A 22,263-nucleotide genomic window follows, 5' to 3' on the forward strand; every position below is an offset into this window, starting at 1 on the left:
CAGTAACTGGCTCGCAATGAGGGCGGTCGCCGTCAGCGAGCGCGAGAGCTGCGTGATCAAGACGCCCGGCTCTTTTAGTGCAATGAGAGTGTGTGTCGCGGCGGCGAGCACACACACATACACAAAACACAGTAGCAGAGAAAGGATATAACGCCGGATAGCGCAGCAGGAAGGCGACTGAAGGCGGCACGGCCAGCGGCTTCAGAGTGTCGACTCGTCCCGCTGAAAGGCTTCTTCAGACGGCGCGGCTTCTCTCCGGATCCAGCGATGCGAGAGCTTCGCTGAAGAGATGAAAAATCAGTAAGCTAGCCTCTCGAAGCTATGTTTATTGCCCTAGACCACGCCCATTCTGGCGGGAGGTGACGTATTGGGCGCGAAGCGCCCCCATTGGAGCTGACGTCACGAGTGGGCCTTATCGATAGGCTGCTGCAGTTGCCGCAGGGCAGCCAATAGGCGCACAAGCCGTCTCGCCTGTGTCTGCATGCTGCCGCAACGCGTTTTACATTATTTCAAAATTAAGGATAATTTTTGGCTTCAGTATCTCGCGGAAAAGAGATTTTCCCCCTAGCGTAAGATTTACGCAGTACGAGAGTACCTCTCGTAAGAGAACTGCGGGAACGTCTCCAAGATGCTTGAAGAAACTTTCCTGCAAAGCTACAGTACTGTGAAAAGAACTGGCACTTGTGTTAAAATGCTGTAAAGTGAGAATGCTTTCAAAAATAAAATCACAAATTGAATTTATTTATGATTTAACTTCTATTAACTAATTCAAATCAATATATGGTGTAACGACCCTTTGCGTTTAAAACGGCTTTTGTCCAGGTACACTTGCGCATAGTTTTTCAGGTAGCTTTGCAGGAAGGTTTCTTCAAGTATCTTGGAGACGTTCCCGCAGTTCTTCTGGATTTAGTCTGTCTCAGTTTTTTCTGTTTCTTCATGTAATCACAGACGGACTCGATGATGGTGAGATCAGATCATACCGGCTGTTGTCGCCTTGTGCATACACAAATCTCACTGGATTATTACAATTAATGGCAAAAAGAATGTTTGGAAATGTAAACTGATATTTCCTACTGACACACTACAGCAAAATATATAAATAACTGACTTAAAACTAACGAGGGGGAGGGGGGAGGGGGGAGGGGGGAGGGGGGTGGGGTATTAACATGCCAAAGACTTTTGCACAGTACTGTACATCTACCCACGACACAACAAAAACACAAATCCAATCATGATGTCCTTCATCCTCTAGTTGTTGACGTTGTTGAATACCGCACTTTGACTTCAGCTGAACAACAGCCGAAATGCGGAACAACAGCCAAAAAGCATAATTTCCTTGTTACTTGGTCAACAGAATGTCTAAAATGGACCATCAAAATAAAGTGTAACCAGCCATCTTCAGTCCAGTTCGCTAATAAACAATAATTGTCATCATATAAACATAATTACAATGCCTAGTAATCTTTCGAGTTACAGATAGCAGTCAAGCAAGAGTCGAGACATGAGCTTCCTGAGCTTGGAGGCACTGGCAAAAGGCTACAGTCAAGAAAATCCCGAGCACAGCAATAGAAGAATAAAATAAATAAAATAAATAGAAATACAGGCAGAGTATTTTAGACACAAGTGCCAAATAGGTTCTAGTGGATCATAAGTAATGATTGAGAGGGATTCTTTTTTCTGCATAGTGCACTTTTAACTTCAACATGAGACCAAATATTAATTGGACGATGTTATGGCAAGAGCTATAACATACCCCTTTTAATGAAAATGTGGTGATTTATAGTGCACTATGTGCTATTCGCCATGTAGAAAATAGTAAATTTGTGAACAAGTGAACGACTTCAGCCGTAGCTTCCACGTCTATTTATAATGTAGGGGGCAGGACTAGATTCTAGAGAGCATTTGATTGGACAGAAAATCTGATGAGAAGCTGAAGTGCAACATGTCATGTCAAGTCAAGTCACCTTTATTTATATAGCGCTTTTTACAATACAGATGGTTTCAAAGCAGCTTTACAGTGATAACAGGAAAATAATGCAACAAAGTTTGTTTCTTGAAGAAAATAGCATCATAGTCTAGCTTAAGTTAGTTCAGTGATGGTTCATTTTTGTTGTAAAAAGTTATAAATTTTAGGTCATTTATGGGCCATTCTACAGAATTGGTTCAAAGTCAGAGTTGGAAACGTCTTGAATTTTATTTATTTTTTTCACAAATTTTGTATGTATGCAAATTGTATAATATCCAAGGTACACATTTCTAGTAATTGTGCAGTTAATTATCATATTGTATTTTCAGAAAGTTTTGGAATATTTTTCCTCTCCCCAAATTTGTCACTACCGAAAAACAATAATAAATAATTTCATAAGAAGGCTTATATTGGCCTATTAATATTTTGTGTACATCTACCTTGTAAATATATTTTTGCTATAAAAAAAAAAAAAAAAAAATCACAGGTAAATCAATAACAATTACAATTTTTACAATATTTTTCAAGTGTAATTTATAAGATTTGTTGTAATTTGAATCCAATCCTTCTTTATAAAAGGCATTAAGTTAATCATACTGATTTCAAAGTTATGGATTCATTAGTTTGAATATACATTGAACCAAACACTATAATAACATCTTAGTTGATAATTCAGTATACTTTATTTTAGACAAAACATGCATGTTACGGTCGTGATGGCACATTTTCTGTAGTGACAGTAATGTTTTGGTAGCGACCACATCACATTACAGAATTTTAACTCGCATACTAAAACACTACTAAAACATACTAAGATACTAATGATTTGCATAACTGTACTAACATTTTGTTTATTTCCCCCAAATAAATGATTATGTGTTCCCTTTTGTCACTACCAAAACAATGATGACATGTTTCGGTAGTGACAATTTTAGATACTTTTGAGCCTAACTCAAAGATGCTAATCAGCACATGGTTAACTAGCACAGTTCTGAAAAGTTGTACTCACACAAAAACTAAATTTTATTGAATAACACTCAAAAAACCATGATGTCACAACCGAAACTTCACCACGTTTTGGTAGTGACTGTTTCGGTAGTGAGCCTACTTTTGAGCCTAGTTCAAAGATGATAACCAGGTTACCTAGCACAGTTCTGAACTTATGGAATAACACCCAAAAAAGTGTGCTTAATTGCAGAAAAAAAGGTGTTTGGTAGTGACGTACCTTAAAGTTACAGAGAGATTTTCAGACTTTTGAGCACATTTCTCTCCACATGATGGTACCTATCTACAATGAAAGAGAGGCTATGAGAGAGAGAGAAGGACACAGCAATATTTCCTAATTAAAAATGTAGGGGTGTGGTTAAAATATCAGTCTCAGCTAATTGACGATTTAAAAATAAAATATCAAATAATTGTTTTTTTTTTACTTCACTTTTTAAAAGAAATCAAACCGATATAAAAAAATATAAAAAAATAAAATAAAACATTTCAATATCATTTTCACAAGTTGAAATTTAGGGGTTAGGGTTCGGGACAGCCCCCTCCCAATTGAAAGTACCCAATAAATTGTGATTTTTATATATATTAAGCTTACTGATATTTTAAATATGAATCTGGAATTCAATAGATAATAGAAGGATCTTTGTAAACATCTAAAATTGGAATACTTAATTTTTTTTTAAATGTGTTTTTTTGTTTGTGCGAAAAATGCTAGGAAGACTATTCCAAAGTTTAAGTGCTAAATAGGAAACGGATCTACTGCCAGCAGTCGATTTTGATATTCTAGGTATTAACAAGTGGACAGAATTTTGAGATCGCAATAGACGTGAAGGACTATAGTGCATTAAGAACTCGTTTAAGTACTGTGGAGCTAAACTATTTAGTGCTTTGTAAGTAATCAGCAATATTTAAAAATGTATACGATGTTTAATAGGGAGCCAATGCAGTGTTGACAGAACGGGGCTAATATGGTCATACTTCCTGGTTTTAGTACGAACTCTAGCTGCTGCGTTTTTGGACCAACTGGACTTTGTAGAGACCTAGTAGAACATTACAATAATCTAGCCTTGAGGTCATGAACGCATGAACTAACTGTTCCGCATTTTTCATTGAAAGCACATGTCGTAATTTAGATAAATTTTTAAGATGGAAGAATGTGGTTTTACAGATGCTAGAAACCTGGCTTTCAAATGAAAGATTGGTATCAAAGAGCACACCCAGGTCCCTAACCGACGTCGAAGACTTGACAGAGCAGCCATCAAGTGTTAGACAGTATTCTAGGTTAGTACGTGCAGAGGTTTTTTGCCCAATAATTAGAAACTCTGTTTTTTTCAGAATGAAGTAGTAGGAAATGACTAGTCATCCACATTTTTATATCAGCTATGCATTCCGTAAGTTTTGTACATTGGTAAGTTTCGTCAGGGCGTGAAGAAATATAGAGCTGAGTATCATCAGCATAACAGTGAAAACTAATCCCATGCTTCCTAATGATATCTCCCAAGGGTAGCATGTACAGAGTGAAAAGCAACGGTCCTAGTACTGAGCCTTGTGGTACTCCATACTGAAATTGTGATCGATATGACATCTCTTCATTTACTGCTACAAACTGATAACGGTCAGATAAGTATGATTTAAACCATGCTAATGCAATTCCACTAATGCCAAAATAATTTTGGAGTCTATTCAAAAGAATGTTGTGGTCGATAGTGTCAAATGCAGCACTAAGATCCAGTAACACTAACAGAGAGATGAAACCGGATGATGAGAGATACAACCACACGATCGGAGGATAAGAGCAAATCATTTGTAAATCTAATGAGAGCAGTCTCAGTACTTTGATACTGAGAACTATGTCATCAAAATCATTAAGACATATTGGCCGAAGTGAGAGACTGTAAGTTTTGAATGCATCTATTTTGTCATTATCATTGTTTTGGAGCACACTAGCTTAAAGATAACAGTAAGACTAACACATTCATACTAAAAGCAAAATTTTGATTTCCTGGGAACTTTATCTAAAATTAAATTGCAAACAGAAAAAAAATAAAGCTAGTTCAAAATATTAATAAAACATATAATAGTATCTCAATGATGCTAAAATATCACTGGTTCCCACTTAACTGGGTGGGCACAGAAGTTCATTAGCACAGCAGTGACATCTGTTTGACATGTGTCTCCATTTGAGATTGGGGCAAATTAAAGGCGTGTGGGATTGCACATGTGTCTCCTGCCCTTCAAGTACGCCATGAGGCTTGCTAGCATACTAATTTTGACTCTTGTGTTTTTCATTTTCTGTGCCGCTCTGCCTTTGTGGTTGGAGTGATTGTGAATGCATACTGAGCTTGTATATTTTGATGTGCTGCACTTCAGATGCATCACTGATGTTTAATTAGTACTCGCTCAAGAATATTATGAGAGAATTGGAGGTTTTACTGTAAGCCTTTACTGTCAGTGAATTATATGCTTCCTTTGACACAACAATGAGAGAAACAAGAGTTGAATTTTATAATACTAAAGGGAACACATTAAGTTTGGTGAAATGTTTTATATCAATAAACTTATATCCCATAACTTTACTCACTGTATTTACTCACACTTTTGTTTTGTGAAAGAAAGAATTCATACTTGTTTGCCTTGACCTTGGGGTGAATAAATCATGAATTCATGAACAAAATTAAATGTGCAACCTGTGAAATATAAGTTCATTTCGAATGATTCTGTCCTTCTCTGTGTCTATAAAACATGCAGGGATGGAAGAAGCGTCATGTAAGAAAGCTGCATACGTCTCCGATTATCTGGATAACACTGATGACATCACTGTCATCCAGGGCCCTGCGGCGAGAGTCCGGCCCAGACGTTTGCCTGAGTTCTTCTCCTGTAAGCAGATAGATTTGTCATAGATTTACCACATCCTTGCTGTTTGAGTGTTTCTTCAACTAATCACTTTGTTGCAGCAGTTGATTATTAATTTTTAATTACATCTTGCAGGTTTGCCGTATAAAGGTCACAATATAACTTTAAAATGGCTTTTTCATAATTTTTTGCTAGTTTTCATATTCCACATGTAGACTATTTATTTATACCATTAATATAAAACATACAATTCTTCATATATAACATTGATGAGACAGAAAAACTATGATAATCTAAATACAACGTTATATAATCATAAATAACTTATATTACATTATATAATTTTATATAAAATGTTTTACATTTTTTATACAATTTGCGACTGAACCACAGTTGTGGTGTAATTTTCACTGTGACCAACAATTTTGTCCCTAATAAAGTTTTAGCATTTTTTAACACTATAATGTATAAGTTAGTGTTGTTTACCAGTGTCAGTAAAGAACCTGAAATGAAATATGTAAAAACAATATAGAAAAAAAAACAATAATTGTTTTAAAGAAATAAAAACAAAAACAACAATCAGCAAGAATGCATTAAATTAATCAGATGCGACAGTAAAAAACCATTAAAGAATTCATTAAAGAATCCTGAAAAAATATACATCACATTTTCCACAACAATTATTTAACAGAACATCTGTTTTCAACATGGGTGGTAATAATAATAAATGTTTCTTGAGCAGAATATTAGAATAATTTCTGAAGGATCATGTGACACTGAAGACTGGAATAATGATGCTGAAAATTTAACTTTGCATCACAGGAATAAATTAAATAAAAAAATATGTTTAAATAGAAAAGTTATTTTAAATTGTAATAATATTTCACAATATTTTTAATCAAATAAATACAGCATTGATGAGCAAAAACATCTTACCGACCCCAAATAAACGGTAGTGTAAATATCATGAGAGAGTGTAAAAAGCGGGCCTATAGTGCACATAGTTGAAGAAACACTCATTTATAAAATGTGTTTTGTCCATTAAATGCAAGTCAAACGATCCATCTATTTTCTTTCCCCGTATTCATCTGGCAGTTGATTATGAAGGTCTGGTGAAGAACCTTTCGGTATGAGCCTGTCATCATCCCCACACCTCACTTATAGACCACATCTTGTGCTTAATCATGATGAAACCATTATTCTTTCCTTCTTTCTTTCTGTTTGAAGTGCAGAGAACCTGATCAGCCGATGAGACCGTATCTAAAGGAGCACCTCCCCAAACGCCTTCACTTTGCAAATAGCATCCGTATCGAGCGAGCACACCTCTACATGCAGCCGCAGTGGCAAGCAGCACTGTGAGTTTGACGCTTGTCATGTCAAAATGAGTGCTATAATGAAGGAAATCAATATCCTCAAAGTATTAATGTGTTTGTAAAGCTTGTGGGGGAAAAAAGTGTTTAACCGTTTGATGTTTTTGATCAATGTGCAAACCGTTCCTTTTCAAAATGGTAACTAGAACTTGACTGAAGACATTTGAAGATTTGGTTACACTTTATTTCGATAGGCCACTTTAGGCATTCTACTAACTCTCAGTAGAGTATTTGTAGACTGTTAGGTTAGAGTTTTGGTTATTAGAATAAGTTGACATGGAGTTGTAAAGTTACTTATAGTCAGTAGAATGCCTTCTGGAGAGCATCAACATAAAGTGTTAGCAGATGTTAAGCAGACATTCTACTAGTACTCTAATCACTGGCAATTTACATGTAGTTGCAAACTGAGTAGAAGTGGACCATCAAAATAAAGTGTTACCGAAGATATATATATATATATATTTTTAATCAGCACTCAAGCTGGCATGTACTCAGTACGTAAGTATTTTGTAAAGTATTTTTCTTTCCCACCTTGGTCAACAGAAAACCGGGTGATATTAAATACTGCCGTGGTGGCTTCCATGGTTCAGATAATGTCTTCAAGAACATGCAGGTTGGTTTTTAAAATACTGTCATATTTAAAGCACTTGTCTTGTATTATGCAAGTAAATATATAAAACAAATTTCAAGCATAGTCATCTAGATATTGATGATTTTAGCTGATTACCAACAGATTTTCTTGACCCATTGTGCCGAAACGTGCAGTTCAAAAGCCTTCCTTCCCAAAACATGATTTAAAATGTACTGTAAAGTAAAATTTATAGAAGTGCACTTAAGTGTGTTAAAAATAAAAAATTCTGTCATTAATAACTCTCATGTCGTTGCAAACCCGTAAGACTTTCATTCATCTTCAGAACACAAATGAAGATCTTTTTAATGAAATCTGAGAGCTTTCTGTCCCTCCATTGACAGCTACGCAAATACCACTTTGATGCTTCAAAAAGAGGTTGTATAAGAATTGAGCGGTTTAGTCAAAATTTTCTGAAGAGACTCGATTGCTTTACATGATGAACGTCTCTGTTACGTATGTAACCCTCGTTCCCTGAGGAGGGAATGACGAAATGGGGGTTAGGCTTAGAAGCCTATCACCTTCGAGTCCTACAAACCGAACCAATGGCAATGAAAATGCCATGGGTCTGCGGAATTTGCATAGTGCAACTCCACCCCACCGCGTAGGTATAAAAGGAGGGACGCTGGCAATCTCGCATTATGTTTTCCGCTGAGGAGCCAAGACTGAACTCCAGGCCGTTCCAGCGGTACAGCGGTTGTGGCAGAGGGACGGAACGTCTCCGTTCCCTCCTCAGGGAACGAGGGTTACATATGTTACTGAGACTTTCCCTTTCTTTCAGTCACTACGAGTTACGTCAGTGAATGACCAAATGGGGGTCCCAATTCAATCACGCCACAGCGGGCGGCTGTCTTCCAGTGCCCTGCGCAAGACTGAGCTCCCTGTTGTGAGACTAGCACGGACGAAGGGCTAGGCTTAACGCAGGAATACCAAGGTACACTGGGTGGGATATCCCAGGTGGAATATGTAACACAGCGCCTACCCATAGGGAGGACTTAGAATACACATATGACCCGGGAGCGGGATGCATATGGAAAACAACTAGCCAATCACGAGCGCTGACCGATCGGGCATGCACTCTGTTGACGGCATCAACAATGCAGGAGGAACTCATGGTCTAAGAAGAACTCATCTGAGTGAAATAGCGCACGTATCCAATCCGTGGAGTAGAATGGCACAGCAAGTGATGGCACCGAGCAGGTCCTACTTACTGACTAATGGAAGCGAGCACATGAGAGGACACTGGCTCTACGGGGAGATTGTAGAATCTCGCAAAAGTGTTGGGTGTCGCCCAGCCTGCAGCTCTGCAGATGTCTGTTAGTGAGGCGCCATGTGCTAGAGCCCAGGAGGAAGTCACACTCCTGGTAGAGTGTGCCTTCATCCCTAGGGGGCATGGATGAACCTGCATCTGGTAAGCCAAGACAATTGCATCTACTATCCAGTGAGACAACCTTTGCTTGGAGAGAGCCTTTCCCTTCAGCTTCCCACCATAACAGACAAAGAGCTGGTCTGAGGTCCTGAAACACTGCATTCTATCTACGTAAGCATGGAGAGCACGTACTGGACAGAGCAGTGCCAAGGCTGGGTCTGCCTCCTCCGAGGGCAGCGCTTGCAGGTTCACCACCTGATCCCTGAAAGGAGTGGTGGGAACCTTGGGCACGTATACAGGGCGGGGTCTCAAGATAACGTGAGAGTTAGCCGGCCCGAATTCCAGGCACGCTTCGTCAACCCGAAAATGCCTGCAGGTCCCCTACCCTCTTGATGGAGGCCAAAGCGACCAGGAGCGCTGTCTTCATAGACAGGAACTTAAGCTCCACTGATCGCAATGGCTCAAAGGGAGCTCTCTGCAGGGCTGATAAGACCACTGCAAGGTCTCAGGAGGGTATAGAGGACAGCAAGGAGGATTTAGTCTCCTCGCTCCCCTCAGGAACCTGATGACCAGATCATGCTGTCCCACCGTTTTCGACTCCACAAGGTCGTGGTGCGCAGAGATGGCAGCCACGTAAACCTTGAGAGTGGAAGGAGACAGCCTTCGTTCCAACCCTTCTTGGAGGAAGGAGAGCACGGACCCAATCAGGCACTTTCTGGGGTCTTCTCGGCGAGAAGAACACCAGGTAACGAAGAGGTTCCACTTCAACGCATAGGCGTGTCTCGTGGACAGGGCCCTAGTGGAAGTGATGATAGCCACCAGCTGAGGTGCCATCCAGAACCCACACATGCAGATTCCACAGATCGACCGTGGGCGCCAGAGGGTGCCCCGTCTCTGAGAAAGGAGGTCCTTCGCCCTCGGCGGCAAGCAGACTGAGGCATCTGAGCCGGCGGCTGGGTGGAGGCAGCACCCAGAACATGTTTTATGGCCTCAGTCTGCTTCTGGGCAGCCGTTGGGCTGTTGGGCGAAGTCCTCGACCGCGCCGCCGAAGAGGCCATGGCCTCTCCCATATCAGCCAGGTTTAGCCACAGGTGTCTCTCCTGGACCACAGCTGTGGACATCACCTGACCCAAGGAGCGTACGGTCACCTTCGTCGCCCAGATAGCGAGTTCGGTGGCGGCATGCAGCTCTTCCATGAGCCCCGGATCAGCTCTACCCTCGTGCATGTCCCTGAGCATCTGGGCCTGGTAGACCTGCAGGATGGCCATGGCATGCAGCGAGGACTTAATTTTGGCTGGAGGGACGGTCTCGATCGCACCCTTCACCAGTAGGGTGGCGACCTCCGCACTCATGAGAGGGGCATTGCCACCCACCATGGTATAGCGGACTCCCCGGAAGCGGGGAGGAGACCGTGCAAACTGAATTGCATAGCCAAGCCTGATGGTTCTCGTGAGCCAGGCTCTAGCCAGGCTCCCAAAAACTGAACCAGTGGGGTCATTCGAACCACAGACGTACCCACGATGGGGCAGCGAGGCGGAATGACCGGCCCGGACGTGGGAGGCAGAGCGTCTCGGTGTGGGGGCACGGTCATATGCCGCGTCCTGACAGAGGAGGCCAGGGAAGGATAAGCGTTCCACGGGGGCCTGCTCTGACAGGGGTCTGGGATTCTATAGGATTTCGCCACCAGGGTAGACAAAAATCTACAGGCTTTGGAGGGGTGCTTTGGATCACCACGCCAGGTAGAAGCACTCTGAGGACACAACTGCATCGCAACAGAGCGCTCCACCAGGGGGACCCCAGTGTACCCTTTAGCCGCGGCCCCATCGAGGGAAGAGAAGGCGGAGGAGGCCACCGAATGATAACAGGGAGACAATTGTGACTTCCAGGACCTCGTGTCCTCATGCACCTCTGGGAAGAAAGGTATTGGGGGCGGGCGCTGACGGCGCCCAAAAACCTATCATCTGCCCAGGAGAGCATGGCTGTCAATTCCGGATCAGACTCGGGCAATACTGGCACACCCCGAAGGCGGCAGCACAGCCGAATCTTCATCTCCGGAAAACTCCAGCCCACCTTGTGATGCGGCTCATCATCTGGAGCGCCGAATGAGATGCGGGGAGTGTCCGAAGACAGTCCCGCGATCTCAGCCTGAAAACTTGCGGGTTGCGGTGTGCAAGAGGGGGGTGTGGCCCGAGGAAGAATCGTCGGGGCTTTATATTACACACCGTAACCCTCAGGTCACCCTGGCCACCATCCAAAGTATCGCCTCTCGCAGAGGGGATGGATCGGGGTGTGGCAGAGGGGACTCTACCTCCACAGAAGTCATTGAGTCTAGACCGCAGCACTGTGATGGTCATATTCCCGCAATGAGAACATGATTCATCCACAAACGCTGACTGAGCGTGATCTAAGCCAAAACACGCTAGGCAGCAATTGTGCCCATCAGATGGCATGAACCAACCGCACCCAGAAGTGCACGTGCGAAACATCTTTAAAAAGACGTGCCACGCGCAAGCTCTTTTGTGAGGAGAGGAAAGCTCAGCAGAGTGCTGAAGCACCCAGGGAGAAGCACACACACTGTTGGCAGATCACTGCACAGATCAGCAGCAGGCAATGTGATCTCGCTGGAACGTGCCGTTGCACCAACTCACTGGAGAGCCGTTCGTCTCGTAGTCTCGAAGCAAAAACATAATGCGAGATTGCCAGCATCCCTCCTTTTATACCCACGCGGTGGGGCGGAGTTAAGCTATGCAAATTCCACAGACCCATGGCATTTTCACTGAGTAACACGAGAATGAACCTCATTGGTTCTTGCTGAAGCTCAAACGTGCTGCGTAACACGAGAATGAACCTCATTGGTTCTTGCAGAAGCTCAAACGTGCTGCGTAACACGAGAATGAACCTCATTGGTTCTTGCAGAAGCTCAAACGTGCTGCGTAACACGAGAATGAACCTCATTGGTTCTTGAAGGAGCTCAAACGTGCTGCATACCACGAAAATTAACCTCATTGGTTCTTGTTGAAGGTTGTTGATTGTGGCCTGTGGAATGTTGGTCCACTCCTCTTCAATGGCTGTGCGAAGTTGCAGGACCTAGAACACGCTGTCGTATACTGTTGATTGTGCCTGTGATTGTGGTCTGTGTTTTTGAAACTATTGTGGGTCCTTTGTTGACATATCCAACGATCCTGAATAGTACTTAAACACCAAAGCCACACTATAAAATGTCTAATTTACATTGCATTAGACAACACAATGTTAAAGGGATAGTTCACCCAAAATAGTTCACCCAAAAATGAAAATTAGCCCATGATTTACTCACCCAGTCAAACAGCCATTCACTACTTTTTGTGTACATAGAAAAAGTCTTAGATCTTTGAGTTCAGCTCATGAAAAGTGCGGGCAAAAACAAAAGTGTTGCGTTTATAATTTTGTTCAGTGTAGTTATTACTTCTTTAGTCTCAGTGCCCTGCATTTTTTATTCATTTTTTTTTTTTTTTTAAGAAAATGGTTCACAGAGTTGCCCCAAAAGTTCTCCATTACTTCTTGTGGCTGCTCCAGCGTTTTCTTCTCTTTTAGCTTCTACACCATCAACATAAACCCTCATAAATCTGTCATAGACACCAAAAAAAAAAAAACATTTCTATTTTCAGTTTCTGCTTGAGGCTCTGTTCAAATGCTTCTGTGATGGAATTTAATGAGGTTTAGGAGGCCAAGTACTTAGATGGGGATTATACTGAATTCATATTAAAGGATCTGGGTAAATTCCCATGAAGAGGATTATGATACCCTGGGTCTTTCTACAAACACTGAGAAAAATCCAGACATGCCCTTTAAATGAACTCTTGTCCATTGAGAATAACTGCATAGTGCCAGATTCACACTTAGTAGTTCCTTCAAACTGGAAGGTGTTCAGATTGCAGTTTTAAACACACACTCAAGCCACATTTTGGACCTTTGACAGAGTCTTGTTTATGTCTGTGACGTGGGTGTACTTCTAGCCATCTGTGCCCCCGGTCTATGTGGTTGTCTAGGAATGTCTAATGCAGCTGGTAGTGCTTACAAAAACATCTTACAGGAACTCTTGTGAGGTAACTGGTTGAGGTAAATTGCACAAACTAGTCACAAACACAGGGATGTTTTTTCCTTTACTTTAGGCTATCTTTGTGAAAGTGAAATCTCCTGTTAGGAGGAATGAGGATCATTTTCATCTTTGTTACTCAGTGTCAAGGAAATGAGATCATTCTAGTTTCCACCACTCAAATGTTCCGCGTTTCAGCCAGAGGCGAATGGAATGTGTGTCTCTCTGTGACTGCAAATCAAAATAAGTGCTTTTAGTTATTCTCTGTGGTCTGTGTTTTTAGAACTATTGTGGGTGTTTTGTTGACATATCCAAGGACCCCAAATAGTACTTAAACACCAAAGCCACACTATAATATGTCTAATTTACGTTGCATTAGACAACAAAATGTTAAAGGGATAGTTCACCCAAAATGAAAATTAGCCCATGATTTACTTGGATGTTTTCAGGGTGAGTAAATCATGGGCTAATTTTAAATTTTGGGTGAACAATCCCTTTAAGTGGCATTTGCAAACAAATAATCTTTTCTCAGAACCAACTACTTTTTAATAAAATATTAAGCAAAAACTAGATAAAGTTGGAAAACTTGTAGTGCTGTCAAATCGATTAATCGTGATTAATCGCATACAGCATAACATTTTGTAAATATACAATATACTGTGTGTGTAAATATAGTGATTTGACACCACTAATAACTAGATAAAGTTAGATATAAAGTTATACTATAAAGTTGTTTTCAAATCATAAAGTTTGAAGGCTTTACGTTTGAAATCGCTTAAGTTTGAAGTAATTTTAGATACTGTGGACAGTGCATAGAGACATACATAGAGATATACTGTACATAGAGACATACTGTACATAGATACATACATAGATACATAGATACATAGATAGATAGATAGACCCAAATGATTTAAATGTTTGCAAATTCCTAGTGTAAACCAAGTGTTTGTTTTTTAGTGTGATTTAATTAACTAAATGTTACTGTTTGCAGGCCATTTTTATCGGGTATGGACCAGGAATCCATTATAATACAACTGTGGCTCCCTTCGAGAACATTGAAGTCTACAACCTCCTATGCGGTAAGTTCTGTTTTCTGTTTGGTATCATGAACTTTTAAAAGAAATTCCTTTCATCATGCTCATCAGATATTGCAGGGTTAGTTCATCATAGAGCTGTGAAGGTTGTTGCTGTTGTTCCTCAAGCTTCCTCCTGGAGACCCTCAGGACTGGGGTTTGCCTGATGGTTTGAAGTTTGGCTGGTTAGCATGTTTCAGTTAGACCCTGCAGTAGATGCTGTAACTACACCATAAAGGGGCAAAAGGAATTTTATTACAGTCAAAAGCTTTCTGACAGAATTATTTTTATTTTTTTTGCAAGCAACATATCACTGCCTTTGATATCCCAGCTCAGGATAGCCACTAGTAAAGTTCACGGACTGTACACAGTTCTAGTGTGCAAATTGCCTTTGTCCAAAAAGTACCTTTTAGCATGCTTTTAAAAATATATATTTTTTAAAAGAATATACTTAAATTCCACCTGTAGTCAATAATTTCATCCCTTAAAACTCATCTTTGATCACCTAAATTACATATTTAAATGTTTTTTTCCTTTAAAAAAAAAATCTTCATGCCTTATAATAGCTTGAATGTAACTCTACACACTTGCCTCATTTAGTATACTCGGTTCTATGTATATGCAAATTAGCCCCGCCTCCACTCACTCACACCAGCTCAGAGACCCACTCGTTGACGATCACACGTTGATCTGATTGGTTACAAGGTAGTTTGTGAAGTCAGAAACACCAGCGATTTCAAATCATGTTTTTAAGGAGAAATTATTCAGCAATGGTGTTGATATTAATTTACACATGGTTTGTCTTAAGAAATATTAAAAACACCACATAGACATATAAGACATTAAAAGCTAGATTTTCACCACAGTGGGTGAATGTAATGTTTTTGAACACTTAATTGCAGGTAAATTACAATTAAATGTATTATAGTTTATATTTATAATAAATGCAATTAGCTGTTTTTGATCTACTTAAGACTTAAGCACACTTTTTGTGTAATTTGATAATTGATAATTACTTCTATTGTCTTTGAAATATGGTTAAAGTGTACTGTGCTGATAAACATTTATGGTAAAATAATCTTCAGTATCATTTATATTGAAACTTGTGTGTCATCATGTATTTAAATATATTTATTTGACACATTTAAAATAATGACGTTGCAATTTAGTACATTTAAAATATGTATTACTTTATATTTTAACTGTAGCATGTTGTTTGGTATTACATTTAATCAGGTATTTTAGTATGCTAGTCAACACATCAAAATAAGTGTTAATTTGGCATTATTACAAAGTGTACTTTAAAAGTCTGCATAAGTGTGAAGAAACAGTCATGAAAGTTTACTCTCTTTAAGTACACTTAAGTGGCCTTTAAACTTGCTTGCTGATAACATGATATTAACGAAGAAGTTAATAATAGTTATAATAGTTTGAAGTGCACATTCAGTTCAATCTATCACTTATTTTTCAAAGGGGTGAGTAACTGCGGTTGGGAATTTTGTCCTTGTCCTAGCTAATGCTAAAATGTGCTGCATCCAGCAGTGTGTACTGTGTGTAATTCTTTCTCTTCATCTTTGATTTGGAAAGGAAAGAATGTGGGATTAAGAGACGCACAATCTTTATCAGTTATAAAAAGTTTTTTTATTTATTTTGCAACATAAACTAACGTCAACTGGCCAGCACTTCTTGCATAGGAATGTTTTTGCTCTCATATTGGTTTAAATCCAAAAGAAGTCTTATTATATGGAAAATTGTGCAGAACAATGGACACGTTTCCCGTCACAGCCTCCATCATTCACAATCACTGCCAAGGACTTAAAACAAAGTGGCCATCATTGGTACTTATTCTCTGACACAACAGTTGAGGAGTAACTAACAGTTAGTGACGCTACTAACTTACCTACAAAAAATGCTAAATTGCTATTTTTGTCACATTGAATTAGTAACTAAGGTCATAATGAAACACTCGCCTACAATATCCACTTTCTCTTATACGAAGCAAGTTATTTTCTTTTTCGTGAATCACTTTGTTAAATGAACCCATTCAAAAACTGATTCACCAGTCTTTCTCCAGCATTAACTACAGCATGATTGCAAGTGTGACATTGCTTTTATATGACAGTTCAATAAACAATACATTTTTGTTATTTTACTAGCTGTCTATTTCCTACGGAGCCCCTAAAGGGACATGGTGATGGACCTCACAAACTCTATCATTTCATAAACAATAATGCAATTTTTAGTTTAATGCTGCTTTCCGGACATGTTTTGAGTTAAAGATATTATGATGGTTTATAATAGTTAAGTGGAAATTGATCTGTTTTTGTAAACAGTTGACAGTATTGTGATATACTGAGAGAAATGGATAAATGATGTTTAAATGATCGAGTTTTTATTTAATGAAACATATACATAAGTGAATCTTTCATAATGATATCAATAACATGTATTTAGAAAATACTGTAGATAGGGTGAATTTTCATTTCATGCCATAATACTGTCACCCTGTCTGAGGTCCTCATCCGAGCCAGATAAACCCTGCTCTGATTATCTTATCTTTATATTTAAAAAAGATACTAGTTAGGTGTAGCTAAGTACTTTTTAAAGTGTAGATTGACTATAGATGAACTACTAATGACCATCTTGTAACTTGACAGGTTGCAGTTTCAAAGCTGTTCACTGTTACATAATGTCTGGTTTCATCACCCACTATGCTTCTCTATTCGCTCTAGTTACACTATATGTAAGCATCCTGAAAAGGTATTTGAGGCCATAAATAGTATCTGTCACCAGGATGTCACAGGGTTGCCAACTCTCACACATTTGTTGTAAGACACAAGCTTTTTTTAGGCTCTGCCTCACGCTACCCAACTTAATGTCATGCCAAATATACGGAGCCCCTGAGGGGACCTTTGCAAAAAAAAATTAAAATAGGACTTTCGCGTGCGCACGCGAAACTATTGCGTGCGCATGAGAAAGTTTCGCGAGCTCACGAGAAAGTTTCGCGTGCGCACGCGTTACAATTTCCGGTTTGGTTATATAGATCATTACTACAAATGTGGGAAAAGGGATGAGATGAGAGTGTGCTTGGAGCATGCCTCCAGAGATTTGTCTTATTATAGGGAGTTTGCATTTGAGATTGTTTGTGGACTGTGCTTTACTGTAAGAAAAAAAGCATGAATATCACATAAATGAATATCAGGTCCCACATCATGGATTGCATAATCAGAGAGTAGCCTATTTCTTTTCGTTTTGAATTGTTTCGTTTAAAGACATTTCAAGCTATCTTCAGATGTATTTCTCATGTATGTGAGGCATACACCGAGTTTCGGTTAATTTTTGATGAGATGCGCTCCAGTTCACGTGCAATGCAAGTGACCGCGGCGCGCCTCCATGGTATTGTCTGCTATATATTTGCTTCTCATTTATTAAATACAGGCAATTGGTTGATGAAAAGTTGATTAAAATTAAGATACAATTTATACAAAACGAAATTCACTTTAAACAAAGGTTTTCTACAAATCAAAACTTAATGAAGTGGTCAAAATCATGTCTGACCCACTCCGTGTCTCATATATTGCGCATCCTATCTTACTCGTGCTGTTCACTTTTCATAATCAACATAGATGGAAAAATTATACATTATAATATTTTAACAAATATGAAACTAAATGTGCTTATTTAATGGCTACAACACATATAGTAGGCCTACATACTCTCTATTTGTACACATTACTGCACATTCATTTAATTCTGAATTTTGCACACATAAGTTGAAAGGTATTTGTTTGTGCATAGTAAAACATATCTGCAACATTTATCAATTTCACGGATAATTGTGCGTGCATTTATTAATTAGGCCTATTATCTTAATGAATAATGCAACAAAGACGAAGCATGTAAACTGCATTGTTTGTTTATTCAGAATGGAATGGATCGCAAATGGATTTTGACCACTTCATTAAGTTTTGTTTTGTAGAAAACCTTTGTTTAAAGTGAATTTCGTTTTGTATAAATTGTATCTTAATTTTAATCTTAATCAATTTTTCATCAACCAATTGCCTGTATTTAATAAATGAGAAGCAAATATATAGCAGACAATACCATGGAGGCGCGCCGCGGTCACTTGCATTGCACATGAACTGGAGCGCATCTCATCATAAATTAACCGAAACTCGGTGTATGCCTCACATACATGAGAAATACACCTGAAGATAGCTTGAAATGTCTTTAAACGAAACAATTCAAAACGAAAAGAAATAGGCTACTCTCTGATTATGTAATCCATGATGTGGGACCTGATATTCATTTATGTGATATTCATGCTTTTTTTCTTACAGTAAAGCACAGTCCACAAACAATCTCAAATGCAAACTCCCTATAATAAGACAAATCTCTGGAGCACACACATGCTCCAAGCACACTCTCATCTCATCCCTTTTCCCACATTTGTAGTAATGACACTATAACCAAACTGAAAATTGTAACGCGTGCGCACGCGAAACTTTCTCGTGCGCACGCGATAGTTTCTCGTGCGCACGCAATAGTTTTGCGTGCGCACGCGAAAGTCCGTATTATTATTTTTTTTGCAAAGGTCCCCTCAGGGGCTCCGTACAAATAACAAGTCAATGCAAAATAAAATAGCATGCCCCAATTTGTCTTTAAATTTGAAAGGACTTCGTAGAGTTTAATTTGGGTTGCTTGGATGCTAACAGACTTTTACTGTTTAATGGAGTCAAGAGACAATTATACACACTACCATTTCATGTATAACCGGACGGAACTACAGGTATAACTTCAAAATGTGCATATATGCCACAACAGACAGAGTGTGAGAAATAAGCACAATAATTTAGATTCAAATCATAAAATGTATTCAAATCATGGATTTTTATTTATTTTTTATAACAGTTACTATAACAGGATCTTTAAAAAAAGTCATTACATTTTGGCCCTACAGGAAAAATAAATGACATTACCATGTTACTGCATGTATTCAGAAGACTGAATGTGTGTTCTTACAGATCACTCTACCTTTGATCAGTTTACACTTAAATTGTGCCTTTGTTTCTCCTTATTACATATAATTCAGAAGTCTTAAACTGTTTTGGTGCTTTAAAGCTTTGTATTGCCTTCAACCCTTTTTATATACTATGTAGGTGTACTATGTTATGTACATGTAGGTCTATATACTATGCCTTTCTCTGTCATACAATGTAGAACTTACAAAATAAAGGATTGTTTTTTAACAAATTAGTCAGTAAGAATTTGCTAGCTGTTGACATTAGCTCTTAATGTTAGTTTGCAAGCTAACCATTAAATATAATATGTAAAGTTAAAGTTAAAGGGATAGTTCATCCAAAAATGAAAATTCTGTCATTAATTTATCACCCTCATGTCGTTCCAAACCCACAAGACATTCAAAAAGTCTTCTGAAGAGACATGATCACTTTATATGATGAAAAGGCTTTTATTATTCAGCGGATGTACACAGAGCACTCACATTTGGACCGTGCATCTAGTACAACATTAGGCTGAAGTATATGGGTAAGTTGCATTAAGACGAAATTAAAAAGAATCTTTGATTCAACCAATGTCATCAAAATCTCACTCCAGCCAAGCAACCAAAGTTGGCAACCCTGATGTTGTAGATGGATGCTGCTTCTTGGTAATTAACCCTAATCATCATTTACTCACCCTCATGTTGTTCCAGTCATGGATGCATTTCTTCCTCTGCTGAACACAAAAAAATATATATTTTAAAGAATGGTAATAACTAAACATTTTCGGTTCCCATTGACTTCCATTGCATTTGTCCATACAATGAAAGTCAGTGGGAACCGAAACTGTTCAGTTACTGACATTCTGTACAAAGTGATCCAGAGAGGTAAGACTTACTAAGTCATACTGGTCTGTAGCGACATGAGGGTGAGGGTAAATTATGACATAATTAAAATTTTTGGGTAAATTAACCCATTTAGCATGTGCCACAGTATATTGGCTATTCTTGGCTGCCTCCCAATAAGCATATTTCTGCACTGTATTGTAAGTAGCTTAAGTAAAAAAGCTGTTTATTTCTCTTTAGATTTGCTGGGTGTTCCTCCTGCTCCCAATAACGGCACCCATGGCAGTTTAAACCATCTGCTGAAGAGCCCACCCTATCAGCCGGTGTACCCCGCAGAGCGCTCGGCTCCATCCACATGCACCCCTGTGAGCGAGACCCCAAGTGACCCCCGGGGCTGCACCTGTGACTCCCTCACTGAGGCTGAGGTGGGCATCACAGACATTATTCAGGGCTACTGCATTTTTCTTCCTGTGATTCGTTATGTAAAACATGTTCATCTGGATCGGTTCTTACAGGGTCGCAGACACAATGCTAAATGACTATACTAAAATGCAACTATTTCACTGTGCATAGTTATGATAGCAAAACAAATAGACTTACTATACCATCTTTTAAAAGGAAGGAGCAAGTGCTTCTCATATCTTTTGCTGTTAATGTCCTTGCATCCAATCAAACTCTATTGTAGTTGATACAAATTCATCTGTCGCTTAAGATTAAGTCAAATGACGCAGATTCCAACAGGGAGAGACTGCATGATGTACTCTTGTCCTCAAAAATCATGAACAAAACTACACATGGTAAAAGAAAACCAATCCAGACAACACTGAACAGCAGGACATCATGGTTTATTTTTAATGCATCTTCTAAAGGGGACACTCTTAAAAAATAAAGGTTCTTTATTGGCATTGATGGTTCCATGAAGAACCTTTTACATTCATGGAACCTTTCCATTGAACAAAACTATTTTTATAGTGTAAGATGTTTCTTTAGATTATTAATATGTTCTTCATACTTAAAAAAAAAAAGAAGTTATTTTAAGAACTGTTCACTGAAAGGTTCTTTGGGGAACTAAAAATGGTTCCTCTACTACGGCATTGCTACGAAAATCCTCTTTTGGAACCTTTGTTAGTTTGTTTATAATTGTGCATATTGATGTACTCCTAGTGCCCCTATTATGCTATTTTGAAGGTTCCTAATTCTGTTTTGGAAGTATCCTACAATAGGTTTACATGTATCCAAGGTTAAAAAAACACTTTAATTTTCTCATAATATACTGTAGATTGCATCACCTCATTTCTCAAAGAGTCTGAAAACGGTTTGTTTGAAGATTCAGTCTCTCTAAACCCCTCCTTTCCGAGAGCCTACTCTGCTCTGATTGGTCAAATGGCCCAGTCTGTTGTGATTGGTCTACCGCTTACAGAGCATGTCTGAAACTAAATGCCTATTACCATATCTGAATTTAAGCTCCAGAGGTTTCATCAGCACTTGATACTCAGAATACGAACAATGGCGTCGTTTTTTCTGTATCAATTCCTGCACGAAGCTACAGCTACAGTGTTTGAGGGAAAAGTAGATCTCATTCGCAGGCAGCCAGTAAAGACCAAGCTGGCATTATGCAAATTTCTAACAATCTTGCGCAGGTATGTTACTGGATGTGAGACTGGAATTGCTGACGACTCGTTCAGAATCAATTCTTTCTTTTAGGAGAAAACAACTTTATTTGTTTTGCACTTTGATCTTTAAAACTTTGCAGACATTTTACATTCACAAACAGCTATATTACAATGCATGGAAGGTAATATTCGAAAAAGCATAATAGGAGCACTTTAATCCCGGCCATGATATTATTAATAGATTGCAATGCTTTATTTAAGGACATTTTTGAGCATGCTTCGATATACTTTTTCTAGGCTAAGACTAGTTCCCTTCAAAGGCGAAGGCTTTAAATCAAATGCCTACCTTGTTTTATGGTATAATCCTGTGTGTCTTTGAACTGGCTGTTATTAGATGACTCAATCCTAAGAACAGGAGGGGTTTCCTCTTGGTTCCACCCAAGGTTTACTCCTTACTCTTGGAGTT

General features: G+C 39.1%; 1 protein-coding gene across 3 annotated transcripts in view; it reads left to right on the forward strand.

The window, feature by feature from the left end:
• The window catches only part of enpp1 (ectonucleotide pyrophosphatase/phosphodiesterase 1), a 275,870-nt gene that overhangs the window by 240,265 nt on the left and 13,342 nt on the right, over positions 1 to 22,263 (forward strand). For all 3 annotated transcript variants that reach the window (XM_082146672.1, XM_082146673.1, XM_082146671.1), the window contains 6 exons: positions 5,717 to 5,845; positions 6,917 to 6,948; positions 7,049 to 7,176; positions 7,735 to 7,804; positions 14,258 to 14,345; positions 20,425 to 20,609. In XM_082146672.1, the coding sequence (XP_082002798.1) occupies positions 5,717 to 5,845; positions 6,917 to 6,948; positions 7,049 to 7,176; positions 7,735 to 7,804; positions 14,258 to 14,345; positions 20,425 to 20,609 (632 nt within the window). The remainder of the gene's footprint in view (positions 1 to 5,716; positions 5,846 to 6,916; positions 6,949 to 7,048; positions 7,177 to 7,734; positions 7,805 to 14,257; positions 14,346 to 20,424; positions 20,610 to 22,263) is intronic.

This window comes from Leuciscus leuciscus (assembly GCF_965113295.1).
Source record: "Leuciscus leuciscus genome assembly, chromosome: 19".
In the NCBI taxonomy this organism is placed as follows: Eukaryota; Metazoa; Chordata; class Actinopteri; order Cypriniformes; family Leuciscidae; genus Leuciscus; species Leuciscus leuciscus.